At 36.6% G+C, this 16,709-nt stretch overlaps 1 protein-coding gene across 3 annotated transcripts in view; it reads right to left on the bottom strand.

The window, feature by feature from the left end:
* Window positions 1–16,652, bottom strand: part of LOC121075679 (centromere protein P) — a 138,826-nt gene extending 122,174 nt beyond the window's left edge. Inside the window, exons 1-6 of one of the 3 annotated variants that reach the window (XM_040569189.1) lie at window positions 16,337–16,652; window positions 14,461–14,615; window positions 13,528–13,685; window positions 13,083–13,171; window positions 9,083–9,171; window positions 1,286–1,382 (exon numbers count right to left, since the gene is read on the bottom strand). In XM_040569189.1, the coding sequence (XP_040425123.1) occupies window positions 1,286–1,382; window positions 9,083–9,171; window positions 13,083–13,171; window positions 13,528–13,685; window positions 14,461–14,597 (570 nt within the window). In that variant the 5' untranslated portion in view covers window positions 14,598–14,615; window positions 16,337–16,652. Of the gene's footprint in view, window positions 1–1,285; window positions 1,383–9,082; window positions 9,172–13,070; window positions 13,172–13,527; window positions 13,686–14,460; window positions 14,616–16,336 lie in introns of all 3 variants that reach the window. The other 2 variants (XM_040569190.1, XM_040569191.1) reach the window with 2 other exon arrangements.
* Window positions 16,653–16,709: the final 57 nt, after the last annotated feature.

Here is a 16,709-nt window from a genome sequence, read left to right as displayed (position 1 = left end):
ACATTTTATATGAAACACCACTATCCTTTACATTCAGAGCCTGACCAAACCATTTTCAGAACTGTTTCCTTAAGACACACATGACAATTTAAAATACATCTCCAGACCTATCTCCTATTTTTTTTTTAATTTTTGTACTGAATTTTAAAATGAGGAATATTTACATTGTCCCAGAAACCACAGCGGCTACTGTCACGAGGCTGATCTAAGAATTAGGGAAAAGAATTGGGGAAAAAAAAACAACAAGAAAACAAAACAAAAAGCACACCATAAAGCCCTCTGTGCTCTCTCTACCTTGTCAGTCTCTATTTCACTATCGAACAACTAGTCTTCATACAACAACCAGCAGGATTAGACAACATCAGTTTACACTCAGCTGAGGATAGGATTTTTTTTTTAAACACCATCAGAACTGACCAAACAGATTAAAGAGAATGAAAAATATTAATCTAGCACAGAACTCTGAAGAACCTAGAAGACTCAAAATATAGGAATCAAAGCAGTTCACACTTCATAATACAGCTGAAAAGCAATGAGGGTGCTGAGTTTAAGGACAGTAAATGCTTGAGCTAAATAAAACTGAGCTAAAAGAATAAATAAAAACAATTAAGTAGCTAAACATCGACCTGTAACATTAACCACTCAATCACAAAAGATGTTCTGTGTTTGCAAGACTGCTGTATTTTTACTTTGAAAAGGAGTTACCTTAAAATCAGTACAAAGCTAACAAGCCAAATAACATTAATTTAAAACTAAATTGAAATAGTATTTTCCACTTAAAAGGGAGGAGCAGTTTATTTGCTCTTCAAGTGAAATATTGCAGAACTGGAAGTGCTGTCACCCAAACACATGTCGTCACACTTTCAAAAGAGACAGATCCAGTCTTTCAGAACTAACGCTTAAATGCCAAAGACCACAAATGTTATTTTCTTCTAGTTTCTTACCCCCCCCTTTTTTTTTTTACACCCAAAATGAAATGTAATGGCAATAAACAACTGTCTTACTCCTCCAGAAAGAAGACACTGATATTCTTATTTTCTTCTACATATGAGGACCACAGCATTAGCACGGTAAAAAAAACAACAAAAATACCAAGCAAGTGCACTGCCCCTTGAATACAACACAAACATCATCTAATATTCTCTGTTCGACACACAAAAGTAAGATTCCCAGACTCTGCTGAAGAGCTAATTTCTTCTTCATTGCTCTGTCCTGATGAGCCACTTAAGAACCAAATGGAGTATTTATATAGAAAAGTTCAATAGAAAAGTTCAATAGACAGTACCTTGAAATGTAAGAATGTGCATCTACGATGTTCATACCACTCAGCATAAGATGAAAGGCTTCTGAAAAACAGCAGCAGATTTCCGTGTTCTTCAGTGCTGCAAAAGAAAGATATATTATTTATCCCAAACAGTACTAGTCAGAAGTATCAATTCTATAGCCTAAAATTTACAATTTTTAACTTTAAGAATTTGCGACTAGTATTGTTTGATTTTTGAAGCCAGAATTCACAAAAAAAAATAATGACGGGAAAAATATGTATTTACAAAAAAAAGAACTATGTGCTTTAAAATCCTCAAAAGGTAAGCAGCTACAAAATTAGTCATGTATGTAATATGTGATAACTCAGTAAAGTAGTCCTCCTACAAAATCTTAGTGTAACTTTATGCTTATTCATCTAATACTCTTCTTTCTGAATAAATTCCAAGGTATCGTGTAGAAAAACAGTAACCTGAAAAACTGGTAAGATTAACCAAATTACATTATTAGGTACTGAATGGTCCTGTGATATTTGTTCTAATCAACCAAATCTTTGCATGCCATTTATTATTGGCCTCTGCCTGCATGATATTCAGCTTTTCAAAATTAACCTTGAAATATGGAAAGCAAGAAAGTCTGCTCATTAGATGATGCATGGTGAATTTGATTTAGAAATAACTGTTGATATACAGTTAAATCTTGAGTCATCTCCCATTAAGGAAAATAGTGATATTTTCAATAATCAGTGCAGTAGGGCAGGATGGAGAAAATAGATGCAGATAAATCCATGACTGAGAAACGGACTGCAGAGATATTGGTGCCAGGCACTTTCTAAGCAGAGACTAATTAATTTGGATGGAGCAAGCTGATTCTGGCATAACTCCCCTCGGTATTTCTGCAGTTTTGGACTCTCGCGTGATTTAACAGTTCATCTAATGAGCATGGATATATGAGGATACAACATGGCTTTATTCATTCAAATGATCCCATGCTTGCACTAAATTCTCTTGAAACCTGATGTTCTACAAAGAGCAGTGCAAAGACATCTTTGCTAGATGTTCAAATAGCCAGAATGGATTCGGCAGTGCTTACAGTCTATATTATAAGACCAACAAATGCTGTTTTGGCAAAGTAATATTTTGACAGCAACATGCTACTGCAAATAATTAGTTTTTCACCTATAAAGCCTCTGGAAAGAGAGATAGCAGCAGTAGTCATTTTACTTTCTAGCATGTCCAAGGAATTTTCAATACAGGAGACAAAGCATACAAGAATTAAAGAAAAGACCCTATTGCTTTGGCTTTGCCATTTTCAGAGTAATTTCAACAGCATCAAGTGCAAATGTTCATGTACAATGATTCCATGCTTAGTATGAGTTTTTTCCATTTCTGCTGACCATAGCTACCAAACAGAAGCAGCTTTTCCACTTCAATGACTGGCACTGAAGTTATTTCCTTTTGTTATACCATTACTGCTACATTCTCCAGCAAACTGTGTTAGTCTGTACGGCAACTAAGATGCATATAAGCAAAATGGTTTTGGTAGGACACCGTTACACATTCCCTCTGAAACAGCCCAGAAAGACAGTCAAAAAGAAATCAGTAACGTGCAAAAACTTGCCTCAGAACAATCAGAATCAGAACCAACTGGATTAAGATCTGAACTCTTATGGTAGGTGCCATCACACAAGTAGAGAGTTTGTGGTAATCAGGAACCTGAACAGACCTTTTTACCCTTTTTATTGTTAACAAAGTGAAGGCAACCATTAGAGCTGAAAAGCTGTACACATGCTTTAATCCAAAGAGAAAATATAATAATGCAACCACTTTACAAGGAATAATTGTACTAACGACAAACTAGTGAAAATAGGTGGGGAGCTGGTTTGGAGAGCAGATGAGGTGGAGGTGTTTGTCTTGTGATAAAAATCATTACTCTTCAAATTTCTAGTAATGTAAGGAAAAAGAAGGGAAAGGAAGGAATATAGGAAGACAGAAATTGCTGAATCACCAACCATCCATCCTGCGTGGTCAGGGTGGTGGGAAGGAGGAGGGAACACTCAAAGAATGTGCAGTTTTGACTAAAGAATCATGGCAAGAATGCAATATTCCCCAAAAGCTAACAAAAGCTGAGTTTCTGAACACCCAAAGCAAGAAGATTCTTTAATCATAAGGATGAAAAACTTCACATCATCATTCATGTGAAGCCACGGTAGATAAAACAGAATATTAGTCATTGTCGAATCATACTTGTCAAGCGCTGCTTTGAAAATAAAGGTTTATTTCAGTTGCCAGTATAGGATTTTACAAATCTTGCTTGGGAAAAACTTAGAAATACCTGACAGACACTGGGAGTATTTCAGAAAGTTACAGAGAACTAAATGCAGGTAATAGATAGTTTATGTGTAAGATCGTCTTCTAATACCTTTCTTGTTTGAGGTAGGTTATTCTTTTTTGATTTTTGGAATAGCTGAGAGCAGAAACCTGAAGCCCTTCGCAGAATGGTTGCAAGCTGAGTCATTTCAGCAATTCAGGGGAGAGCTTCGCCTCAGATCCAGCTTTACTTAATATACAGGAACAGCAACGTGCTACACAAACACACTGGAAAAAATGTGATGTTCATTCAGACACCGAAAACGTAAAAGAAAAGCCAAACAAGTTTTATCCTAGCCTGGAAAGAACAACATCATTAAAAGGAAGTTACCAAAGTAGTCCCAACTGCCAGCAAAACCAGGCCAAGACAAAAAATGCTGGCAGTACAGGCAAAATTGAGTCCCTGGAAGGAAGTAGACAAATACTGATTTACAATAGCTGACTAGCTATGTGTTCTGGACAGGGTTGTCTTTTTTTTTTTTTTTTTTTTAAAAAAAACCACAACTCATAATTATACATATAAAAATCTGTACACAGTACAGTAAAAATCTAGACTTAGTAACAACTGCCCACATCTCGCTGTCTAGTGAACATGATTCTACACATAAAGCAATATGCCTTTTAAGACTACATACATGGAAAGAGGTGAAATAGAAGGTTGTAATAAGCTACATACTTAATATGTGTTTTTAAAAAGACAGTTCTGATGGAATATCCACTTTTATGCAATTTAAAGGAGGTCACAAACCTTGTGACATTACTTTAACATGATGTTCTTTGTTTTTATTTCCTTTCTCCTCTCAGATTCATCTTTCAGCAATATAGATGAAAATTTTCAAGGCTAGATCTTCTAGCAGAGAAAGATGGTTTTGGCTAACGAGTTTAAACAGCCAGTTTCAAATGTGAAAAACAGCCTACAAAACATATAGGTATGTTCCTGAGAGGGACGGACTACAACAAATATTAAAGCTGTCACTAGCAGACTTCAATTGATGCAAAACAAAGCACAACTACATACATACATAGGAAATACAAAGATGCATTAAACATGTAAAGAGGCATACAAAATGGTTAAGGTAACAAGAGGAAATTACAGTTTTGAAAGAAGCAAGGATTTCTGCTTCTCAGCTCCTGAGTTTGAAAGTCATTAGGCAACAAGGTCCTCTCCATTTATTATCTTCTGATAAATGACTTTCTAACAGTACTGTTAATCTCCAATTTAAGAATGAAAAACATAATACAGCATGCCCACCTTTGCCACACAACGACCATGTTGAATGGTACAAAAAAATGATCATGCACCAAAGTTTCTTGGATCAAACAGACCATGTATCTGAGGTGAAGGAGAACTAAGTAGTAAATTAGTTATGCACTGTTTCAAAATAGACAGTTTTTAAAAAAAATGTGGGACATGATGTATGTATAGGATCAGTTATGCCTAAGTATATACTCCTCTTAGGTAAATTTAACCAGCCCTGTATCTGGATCTGGTACTTGGGAGGACGAGGGGGGATCTGTACTGGCATGAACAGATACAAGTAACATAATTGCTTTTCTTACGTTGTTAAGGGAGCCAAGAGTCTGCATATGAGCACTGTTTCAATTAACTTTCTGATAGCTTTTCAACTACTCATAAACAAACAAACAAAACTGTGTCTAGAACAAGTAAATTCCTAAATTAGCCTTAATTCCTAATGCTAAAGCCAACTACCACAAATTCTATAATACCAAGAACACTTTCAAAATAATATAACAAGGTATTATGACAGTGCATGTTAAAGCCACTTCTTGGAAAGAATTAAGCAATACAAAATGTCACCAGATTTAAAAAATAATAATAATCCACTAGGAGCAGAAAACACTGATCTTCAAAGCCAACATCCATGTAACAGAGAAGTTATCCAAAAACAGCAAATAGCTTTTTCAGGCTGAGATTAAGCTATGAATCAGGTTAAAATCACATGCCCTTCATCTGAACAGCATTTCCCTTTTACTAAATAACAACTTCAACAAAACACAAAAGTATACAAGAAGCTTAAATGTTATGACACTATTCAAAGCTCCATAAGTTATTTTAAGACAGGAAACCTATTTTAACTCAGAGCAGCATGCAAGACTTCTTGCATTAGGGTATGAAACCAAGGAATGACTCTTACAGCTGTGGGAAGAATTCATGCTTCACCTCCCTTCCAAGAGACCTAGCCCATGCAGTGTTTAATATAATGCAGACCTTTCACAAATCCTGCACTCTGACTGATAAATTCTAATTAATAAAACAGCAGATTTTAAATTGTCTAGAAACCCCTCCTATTTAAGTAATCTATGCATTAGTTGATCTCCCATTACTTGTTGGGCTAGTTCAGTCAAAAAGAATAGGAAAAAAAATGGGAACAGCATTTTTCATAGACATTGTGGTCCTCAGCACTATTAAAGTTTAACATCGGTGATAACTGGAGCAAAGGGAACTTGAGCAAAATTCAAAAATACAGTGTTGTGATTCCATCTGCATACATCTTTTACTGTCACAGTATATTTAAGAAATGGTACACCTTTTTAAAAAAAAGTATTACATATTCCAGCAGTAGCAGTTTGACATTAAACTGTTGAATTTTGCTTCTTCTAAAAACATGTTGCTCAAGTGCTTTAGTATTCCCATTTTCTTCCAAAGCATTTAAAAAGCAGCATGAGCTTGGGAATTACAGTTGACCGCCAAGTTTTTAACTCCAGTGCTATTAAAGACCCTTTTCAATCATACATTATGAAAAATGTACCAAAACAAAAAAAGAATGCTGAATATTTAAAAACACGAGCCACCAGAGAAAACAGAACAGGGAACGACAATGGATTTGTCCAGGCTGGGCCACAGAGGTAAAAGAAGGAAACAAAGTGGTGGGGAGACTGAAAAAGAACAATACCAGATTCAGCTGGTCAAGAAATGGAAGAAGAGGGAGGGAAGGTGTGGGAATCCAGATCCTAAGAGCAACTAGGAGAGTGAAGAATAAAGGACTAGTTGGGAAAAGCCTGAAACTGGACATGAAAAAGAGGGGATTGGGAATTACGGTAAGAAATCAGAACTAGCTAAAGAAGAGATTGAAAAAACAATAAAGGGATATGGCATAATCAGAATAAGTCAAAACAGACATTGCCAACATCAACCCCACTCTGGCCACATATTTTCCGCTTTAGATCAGTAATAAATACAATTTATTTTTATACGCTACATTTATACATTATTATGAATTACTTTTTCAACTAAATGGTTTTATCAGTCTTATTTGCTTTGTGGATTCATGAATTTACACACTGGCATGAGAACCACATAGTACATGCAAATCAAAGCTGAAGAGAAAGCAGAACTGCTTTCTTTACTGATGGCCAAGTCTTAATTCATCTTATAACACTCATGAAAACATATGTTTACTTATGAATACCGGCATGACATGGAAAAAGACCAGGGTAGTGAAGAGAGAGGGACAAAACACGAGTGCTCAAGCTAAGATAAAATAAAGTCTGCCACTGTTTCAACACATTAATTTCCAGTGTAACTGTCAAGTCCCAAGACAACTCTGCTGTCAAAAAATATGCATAAAAAAACAGAGTAATTTCCTCTTCTAAATCCTGCTACTTGAGAGCAGTCAACTAATATTCTTAGTCATAACGCTAGCTTTAGTAGATTTGTATGGAAATTCCAGAGCTTCTTACCAAAAACTCAGCTGTCAGTACAGACTAATGAAGCCTGAGGTAACTTAATAGACATTTTTTCCTCCCCTATCCATTTACCTTCCCTTTCCCTTCTCAAGTCTGAAAAATAATATAAAACAGAAGAAGTCATTTAAAGAACACATCAAGTTTGCAGCTGACACCAAGCTGAGTGGTGCAGCTGACTCTTCAGAGGGAAGGGCTGCCATCCATAGGGATCTTCACAGGCTTGGGAACATTTGCGAACCTCATGAAGTTCAACAAGGTCAAGTAAAAGTTCCTGCACCTGGGTCAGGGCAATTCAAAACACCAGTAAAGACTGGCTGACAAATGGATGGAGAGCAACCACACAGAGAAGGACTTAGGACTGGTAGATGAAAAGTTTGATGTGACCCAGCAATGAGTGCTTGCAGTCCAGAAAGCCGATCATACCCTGCACTGCAAAGGAGGTGTGATCAGCAAGTTGAGGGCAGTGATTCTCCCCCTCTACTCTGCTCTTGTGAGACCCCACCTGCAGTACTGTGTTCAGCTCAGAGGCCCCCAACATAAGGCAGCCAGGGGCCTGTTGGAGCAAGTCCAGAGAACGACTGTGAGGATGACCAGAGGGCTGGAACACCTCTCCTATGAAGACAGGCTAGAGAGCTGCGGTTGTTCAGCCTGAAAAAGAGAAGGCTGTGTAGATGCCTTACGCCTTCCAGTATCTAAGGGGTGCCTACAAGAAAGCTTGGGAGGGACTCTGTCAGGGAGTGCAGATAGGACAAGGGGTAACTAAAAGAGGGTAGATTTAGATTAGATATTTGGAAGAAATTCTTCACTCTGAGGTTGGTGAGGCCCTGGCCCAGGCTACCCAGAGAAGCTGTGGGTGCCCCATCCCTGGCAGTGCCTAAGGCCAGGCTGGATGGTGCTGGGGGCAACCTGGGCTGGGGGGAGGTGTCCCTGCCCATGGCGGGGGGTTGGATTTGGATGATTAAGTTCCCTTCCAACTCAAACCAATCTATAACGATTCTATGAAATAATAGATTTGTTCCCAGCATAGTTTGCCAGCAGATTTCACAGTGGAATACTAGAGACAAATCATTTGATCATTATTCATCCCGCATACCAAAAGCTGACATCCTCCAGAAAATAATCAAGAGTAGCATGCAGTCATGCACTTGAGTTTTAGCGCTTGTTTTCTTAAGCCATTGTGCAAATGCACTACTCCAAATTTTTAAACTATTTCCTACCTTTTTATTTTCTTACATAATATCAGTGAAAAAAAATCCAGATATAAAGATGAGAAATTGGACATTGAGCAGAGAATTAGTAGCAGGCAAGTACGGGAGAGGGGCTCTGTATTACACTTTAGCCATTCCTCATCCAAGTTTAGCTGTCATTGCACATCTGCAACTCATATACACATCTGAGTAACAGATAACTTCATGATTACGTTAATGAAAATGCTCTGAGATTAGCTTGTTGTATCTTTATCTGAACCAAACAATTACAAACAGCTAAAACATATTACAACCCAGAACCTGTTTCTGTTTAACATGAATTCCTATCAGCCCTTTCAGACCTTAAAAATGATGTTCATTTCATCTTCTCTCCAGAAGGATACAGAGTAGGGCTTGGAAGTGTTCATGTTGGGCTAACAGTACATTACCAAGCAAAGAAACTGACTGCAAGCAATTTTCATCAAAATTTGGTATTGCCTTTAGTATCAGATATCCCATACAGTAAGTCTCCTTAAAGAAAAAACTCCACCTTACCTGGACACAAACTTGCTTAAGTCTGAATGTTCTCCAGATTCCATTATAACGCTGAGATCAGTAATAACAGCAGACACATTCTCTTTGTTCTGGATTGGAGAAAGAATAATGCGGTATTTTAGAATTTTCTCTACCAAGGAAAAGAATGTATTTATATATAAAATATACAAAAATATATACAAATGCTTCTAAACACAAAAATACTCAAAACAACATTTTTAAAAATACATCCTATTTCTGTGATTTTTTTTTTTTTCATTTCAACAATATCAGTATCATCCAGACAGCAAGGCTTTTGGAATAACACCTCAACTACTCAGCACAGAGAACACACATGTATAAAAGAAGACTTATTTATAAGAGGTTTATCTACTTCCTTCCATGCCATTTCCATTCTTTAAGGTTCTTCATATTTTCCAGCACAACACCTTCCTAGCTGTCACATAAACCAGAAAATTCAAGTATAATGTTTCATCTGGAAAACATATTAATGCTATCCTAAATTAAAAAAAAAATAAAAAAAATACTCAGGGATACGTACATTATAATAAAATTAAAATGTTTCCAAATTAAAATACCTAACAGCATATAAAAAAACATTCAGAAAAGAAGATCATATAGTAATGAAGCCAAAATAATTTAATTATTTTTTCTACACATTCTTAAACACGGAGGTAAATGTTAGATAACAGTGAATGAAAAGGCTTAAAATAATGGCTTGAAAACCATAGCAAATATTTCACTTCATCCTAGAGACTTTGTACTTTTTCTTATTCCCAGTCACTACAAAGGAATGGCAACAGAGAAAACTAAATGGTTAAACTGAAGGCAAACGCAAACATACCACAGCAATCCCTAGTGCAGGTTGGACAGAAGTACTGCTAACACTGCCATCAGTAAAGATGGAAAAAGCAAGCCAAGACACTACAAAGTTTAGTGGTTTGAGCAAGTAACTTCAGAAAAAAAATAAATTTAGAGCAAAAGGTTCAACGTATGCATGGAGCTGTAGAGAAGCTGGTAGCAGCTATAAGCTAATATGCTACCCTCTAAGAAGATTGGTTTTCCAGGAAATGGGTTATTAACATATGCCAAGATGCCATCTAGGGGTCAAATAAAAACATTTAATTGTAAAGTTCTTGAGAAGAAAGCAATTCTTGAATGATTCCTTTCTCAATAGTTTTAGACTTGTTTGAGCAGATTTTCAAGCTAATTGTACATGTCCTCTAATAATACCCAACAACAGTTGGAGTGGAAATAATAAATAAATGCTTTTACATTAAACTGCTTTCTTCATCCACATTTTGACCTTCATAAGCATCTATCTCTGCATAAGAGTGAACAGATAAGCTTGCACTCCAAGCTGGCAAAACACTAGCCAGCTTTGACATATAAGCTATATGCTAGTCTGATGCTGTACCAAAACCAAAGAACCAGATAAGATGCAGAATATGTCAGGCAGTGAGTGACCAATACTACATTAATGATCATCTTCAATCGCTGAAAGCTAGCCACAGGGAACTCAACTCAGATCTGTCTGTTCCTCTGTACAACTGTAGCCTGGAATACAGCTTTTAGCATGAATGACATTTAACACTATCTATAAATAAAATTAGAGATAATTATCAGAACAATTCGTTACTGTATACCAATTGGCTTAGTTTAAGATGCTATGGAGCTGACTATGGCAACTTTACTAGATTAAACAGATCAAGCTGATGGTGCGAAGAAAAATGTTTTCCTTGTTGCATGCCAATGTATTTGTTGTCTACTGAGCATTTCCCAAAAAGCTGTTTTCTTTTATTTCTCAAAATGGGTAAAACTAGCTGCAACTTTACATTACCTCGCCCATGCTGATCTCAGTACAGGTTACTTTAAATACAACTGTTAATGCTGTATATTAGAATAGACATGCATACTTCTCTGTTTTAATATGCAAGAAGCCTGAGGCACCAAAAAACAAATAGTTTCCAGGCCTTATTAGTCTGGCCTCAAGTCATAACGTTTCTGAGGGCTTTGGAGGCAGACTCCTGCATCCACAGAAGACCCACTGACTTCACTGTAGGATGATCTGCACAGTATATGAAGTCTGTGGCAACTGAGATAACGTGCCTCTACTTCTACACGACAGAAATAGCCGACTAGAACTACACAAAGTTTGAATTGAATTGCTCACAATCTGTGGGTGAGCTATGCTTTTTCATTATAATGAAATTGGAGATTGTAATCTATAAGATTAGAAATATTTCTATGTATAACTTAAAAATACAACCCTTCAACTTGAATTCTAATTCTACTAAATTCTGTTAAAATCTGTTTAAGTAGTTCTAACAAAATGATAATATGGAACTGTACATTAGTGAGACAATGGGTTGTATTTTACAACTTTATCCAGATCATTATGTTAGGATTTGTACAATAGCTATAACACAGTAACATTGTAAGTAAACACAAAACCTTTAACAGCATTCAAGTCCACACACAATCTCAAAATTGTGCAAAGGAACAGAAATAAGTGTTTGAAACCATACACGTACTTCTTCACTTGTGTATATCACACAAAATAACCCCCCCAAACCTGTCTATTATGCCACGATTAAAAAAACTTACTCTGCACTGGTGTCTGTTCTTATCATTTATTTATTAATTTATTATTTTCCTGAACATGTCACCAATCCATGCCATGAAAAAGCATAAAATATTGTCAATTCTTAATGTATTAAGCTAAATTAACACATTGTACTGTATTTTAAACTGTAAGCTGCAGGTACTATGTATTTTTATTAAAGAAATTAGGTCATGCAAAAAAAAAAAAAAAACTCAGTTATATTTTTTTTTTTCAATGGAAGGTTTGTTTTTTAATACACACACGCAGTTTTCTACACATCACCTGCTCTCTAAGAGACAAATAGCTTACTTGACTGCTGGTGTGACAAGATTTAGGCGTTAGGTAGGTAAGTATTGCCATCTAGTGGTACAACGGATTTAAGCACCACAAATGCACTCCTAAATCGACTACATAGATGTCTCTTCATCTGTGCTCCATTAACATAAATTTTTGAAAAACTTAAAGAAGTAGCATACAGGTGAGAAATAAACAGCAATCTAATGAAGTCCCACGACTGATGCAGGCTTTCTCCATGCTCAAAGCCATATTCAGTTTTACACAAACAAATGGTAAATTTTTTTCACTGGGAACACAAGATCTAAGCCATGTGTGGACTTAAGAGGTTGCAGAATAGCTTCATTCAACTGACCTCTTGCAGTTTCAAATTACACAACCCACATGTGAATATCTAAATACTCATTTCCTAAATTCACAGGGGCTTTTCTTAAACTTAGGAAGGACATTTTACATAGCAATTGTTAACACTATCTGGTCTAAACATTCTATTTAAAAGGTACCTTTAAAGTTGAGCCATAAATCAAGTTTTCTTGAGAAGAAAATCACCTGATTATTACAAATTGGGGTAGCAGCTGATTTCTACTGTTAATCATTTTGAATTCTGTGCTAACAGATTCTGACTACAGCTTCCTTGCAGAAAATTGGTAATCATTAGTGTAAGTTCAGTACAATCTCAGTGATGTAATAGCTATTCACACTAGCAAAGAGAGTAAGAACATAACCACAGTAAAAAAGTAACTGTTCAGATTTGTATTGTTTTAGCTTTTCCTCAGTTCCCTTAAGAGAGATGGGGTTTGGAATTTTCCAGTCTCCAGTTCAAGATATAAGACTACACAAGAGTTTGATAAGAATTTCATGACTGGATACAGAACCTGACCTTCAAAACTATTTTGCCTGCATGCACATGGAATCCCAAAGTTGGGTCCACCTGTTATAGAGTGAAAACAACTCACTGAAGCTTAGATTAAGGAGGCACAGGCAATCATAATGACAAAATACCAGTTGAAATTTTCAGGTGAAAAAGTAGCTATAGACATTTGTCCATTTGAAGTTTTGTTTCTTGGCTTTTTTTTTTTTTAAACATACATTGGTCATTACCTGTGTTTCAAGAAGCTGAAATTCCAATTGAAAAGGCAGAGAGTGGCAATTCCCTGATAATCTGTGCTTCTGCACTGTTCTGTTTTCATCTGTTATAAAAAAGAAAGTTAACAAGGTATCATAATCTCATACAACATTTATTGCATTTCTTCCATTAGTCATATTTAAAGTACCAGCTCTTACTGTCAATCATACAGATTATGAAATCAAGTTAAATATGTTAAGAAAATATAACTAATTCATAGTAGTCTTTCACTTTCCCACTATGCAAAATACAGTATTTGCTCAGAAACTATTTTGTCAATAAAGGTGATTGTTTTGAAATACAATAATTTTTTTCTGCTACCATTTAAAGTGGAATTAAAACATACAACCACATTTGTGGATGCATGAACTTAAACAGCATGCTCAGTATAGCACTAGTAACAGGCACAAAAATGCTTACTTTTTTCCAGTGTTTTCTTGGAATGACTTGTGAACTGAATACCAGTAAACTTCATTAAAAATGAGATCTCTCTCTCTAGGCTTTCAAGTTGAGCTTTCAGGTCTGATGGACATTCTTGTCCCTTAGATTCTCCCTGAAATTCTCTTTGGAATAATTTTCTAGAATTAAAGAAAAAAATAAAAGGATAAAAGATCCAGAGATAAGAACATGTTTTATCAAATCAGTACAGCAATACTGTTAAATAAAATACATTTGTAATTTGTTCTGATGATTTTCAGATCAAGATCAGCTATCAGTGAGTCAAATTTCAGTTAGATCATATTACAGTAACAATAAGCAATTCTAACCTACATACCTCACATTCGTTGCCAAGTAGACACAGTCTTTCTTATAAACTGAGACATATAATTATCCACTTGGAGGGATGTACAATCAGAGTGAGCTGCGATGCCTTTAGTAGCCTAAATGGCATAGTTTGTCTATGGAGTATATATTATTTAACTGATATTCTATAGTAAATATGTCCTGCTATTTAGCATATAGCTAGTCACACCTGTACATACCACTTTTCTTTTTTTTTTAAAATATAAACACTCACTGAGCTGTTTCATTCTTTATAATGAAACACATGGCCTTTGCGGTCAACAGCTTTGCAGGGCCCACACCACAGTGTATTCGTTACTATGCTCTGACCCACTACGATTGCCTTTTTCAAAATAAATAAAAATCAGATGGAAATAAAAAAAAGATAAAATATTTACTTATTATTTTTAATGATTTATCATACATGACCCATGTCCTAAATGAGATCTGCTTTATAATAGTACTGTAAAAATAACATAAGGAAAGTGCTAGTATAACAACATACAGGCAAAAGCTTTACCCAAGAATTTTGACAAGGAAATTTTATTCCAACATGTGAAAACAACATACATTGATGTTAGTATCTCCTCATTAGAATAAAAGGTGGATTCCTGTTTCATATCGTCATACTTCTCAGCCAACAGTTTAATCTCTTCTTCCAGCAGCTGAATTTCATCTTCATAAACTTTATAAGTGCTGTTCTCCATTTCTCAGAATCAAAGTGCCTAGGTAAAACAAAATAAACATATCTCTTAGGCCTCCCCCCAGAATTAATCAACATTCGAAATCAATTATTTTTATCCAAAGAATTAATTTAAACATGCAAATATAACATTAGGCAATTAATTCTCCTACCACAAAATGAAACTTCAATTACATCCTATGTCTGTTGAAAACTAAAGAATTGATACATATATTTTTTTAAATATCCTGGGTAGATTTGACAAATACAATAATGTACACCACCATAAAGAATCCTATAGAATTAAAAAATCTTGTTTGCTATAGAAGATTAAACTAACATATAAGCCTTCTGTCATCGACCTGAAAACAGAATTAGGCTTAAAGGCAAGCAATAATACATGCTCTTGATACTAGAGTACTTTGTCATCAATGTAACCCTAAGGAAGCCCCATTAGAAAGATAGCAGTCTACAAGCAGACACGGTGATTTTGTTGTATTAGATCCTCAAAAGCTTAATTCATTGAGCCCAAAGATAATTTTTAGACCAATTTCAAGACACAAATCTCTGCATAGCCTATAGATACAGAAGTTAAATCAGGAATCCAGTGTAGTCAAAGGTTTTCTTTCAGAATCTTTAACTAATCATGATTTCATCCAGTAGATTACCTGGCTATTTCAAACTTGCCATAAGAGAATATCAAACTGTCCTACAGATAGAAAGCAGTCCCAGTCAGGTGTGGAAACAGATTCCAGTTGTGACCAGTTCACCTGATGAGCCACCGGATCCCATGATGAAACACACCTTTGTTTCTCACAATGAGCACAGCTGTGCTTGCCACCTGGTTAAATGAAGCCCAGCTGCTCTTATGCAAGGCAATAGCATAATCTGCCTTTCATGGAAACAGTACTAAAGGGATGCAAAGAAACAAACATCTTTCTCAAATAAGACAAAACAAGTAAATACCATTAAGGGAAAGAAACACCTTGAGATTAGCACACTAGTTTAGACATGACGCATTCAAAGGACTGCAGAAAACATTACACAACGTGATACTGATGCATTAGAGCTTTTGATAGGAAAAAAAAAATAAACTAGCTTTATTTTGTGCATTTGCACATAACCACTGATGTATTTGAACGCAACCACGCTAACGTGGCTCAATAAACAGGGATGAGGTGAAAATGGGATTTTGTTGCTTTACTTCGTAAGAAACAGCATCTCAATAACATATATATGAAAACATTCAAAACAAGTTTTGCATTAAAAGCTTATTTAGTTAACAAAGAAAATACATTAAGTTAAAGAATCACAGGGAGTGCCTAGTCGTGACTTCCTCTGAAGTTTTAAAACAAACTTGTGCAACCTATGACAACAAACAAGATCAGGAGGGACAAGAAACAGAAGTTCTCCCTATTTTAACACGTCTTCGGGTTGTTGTTTTGTTGTTGTTGATGTTGCTATTTTTGTGGCTTTGCTTGTTTTAAATAGAACACGTTGACAAACGGCGTGGCTGTAACAAAGAGAACCTTGGGGGGGAGGGGGGGGGGGGGGAAGTTGCTATAGCCCAAACTTCACCGTGTCAGCTAACTCCTTTTTCAACAAACGGGTGGCCGTTGTAAAACCAGCAACAAAACCCACGCGCTGCTGGCAGCTACTTTAACATCTCAGCCGAGTGCCGCAGAACCCAGGAGCACTCACAAGTTCAAAGAGCATCGCCTCCAGGACAAAGCAAGCCCTTACTTCTAACCAAACGAGACATACCTGTAACGGCAGAACTATCGTTTCTCCTCGTCCCGAGCGTGTACCCGCGGGTTAAGGACAAACCCTTCAGGCTTTCGCCCACCTGTCCGCGCGAGGCTCCCCCCGCGCGCGCCGCGCCTTCGAACTGCGCGCCCAGCCCGCCCCACCGCGGCACCGGGCGCTACCACTGCTGCTGCCGGAGAGGGGGGAGCCAGCCGCAGCGCCGGGATTTCGTTGCGTCCTTGAGGAACAGCGAAGCCGCTGGAAGGGTAGCCACTGAGGTCGCTGTTTGAGATACGTAGTAATGGGATTGCTGATGTGGCTACTTCCTTTAATTTTCTCGCTTCTATCTTGGGGGAAACCCCCTCTACCTGTCTTCCGAATTGGTTGCGTC

The sequence above is a fragment of the Cygnus olor genome, chromosome 10 (genome assembly GCF_009769625.2).
Source record: "Cygnus olor isolate bCygOlo1 chromosome 10, bCygOlo1.pri.v2, whole genome shotgun sequence".
NCBI classification, from domain to species: Eukaryota; Metazoa; Chordata; class Aves; order Anseriformes; family Anatidae; genus Cygnus; species Cygnus olor.
The sequence above is the reverse complement of the archived record's forward strand: the minus strand, read 5'-3'. Positions and strand labels throughout refer to the sequence as shown.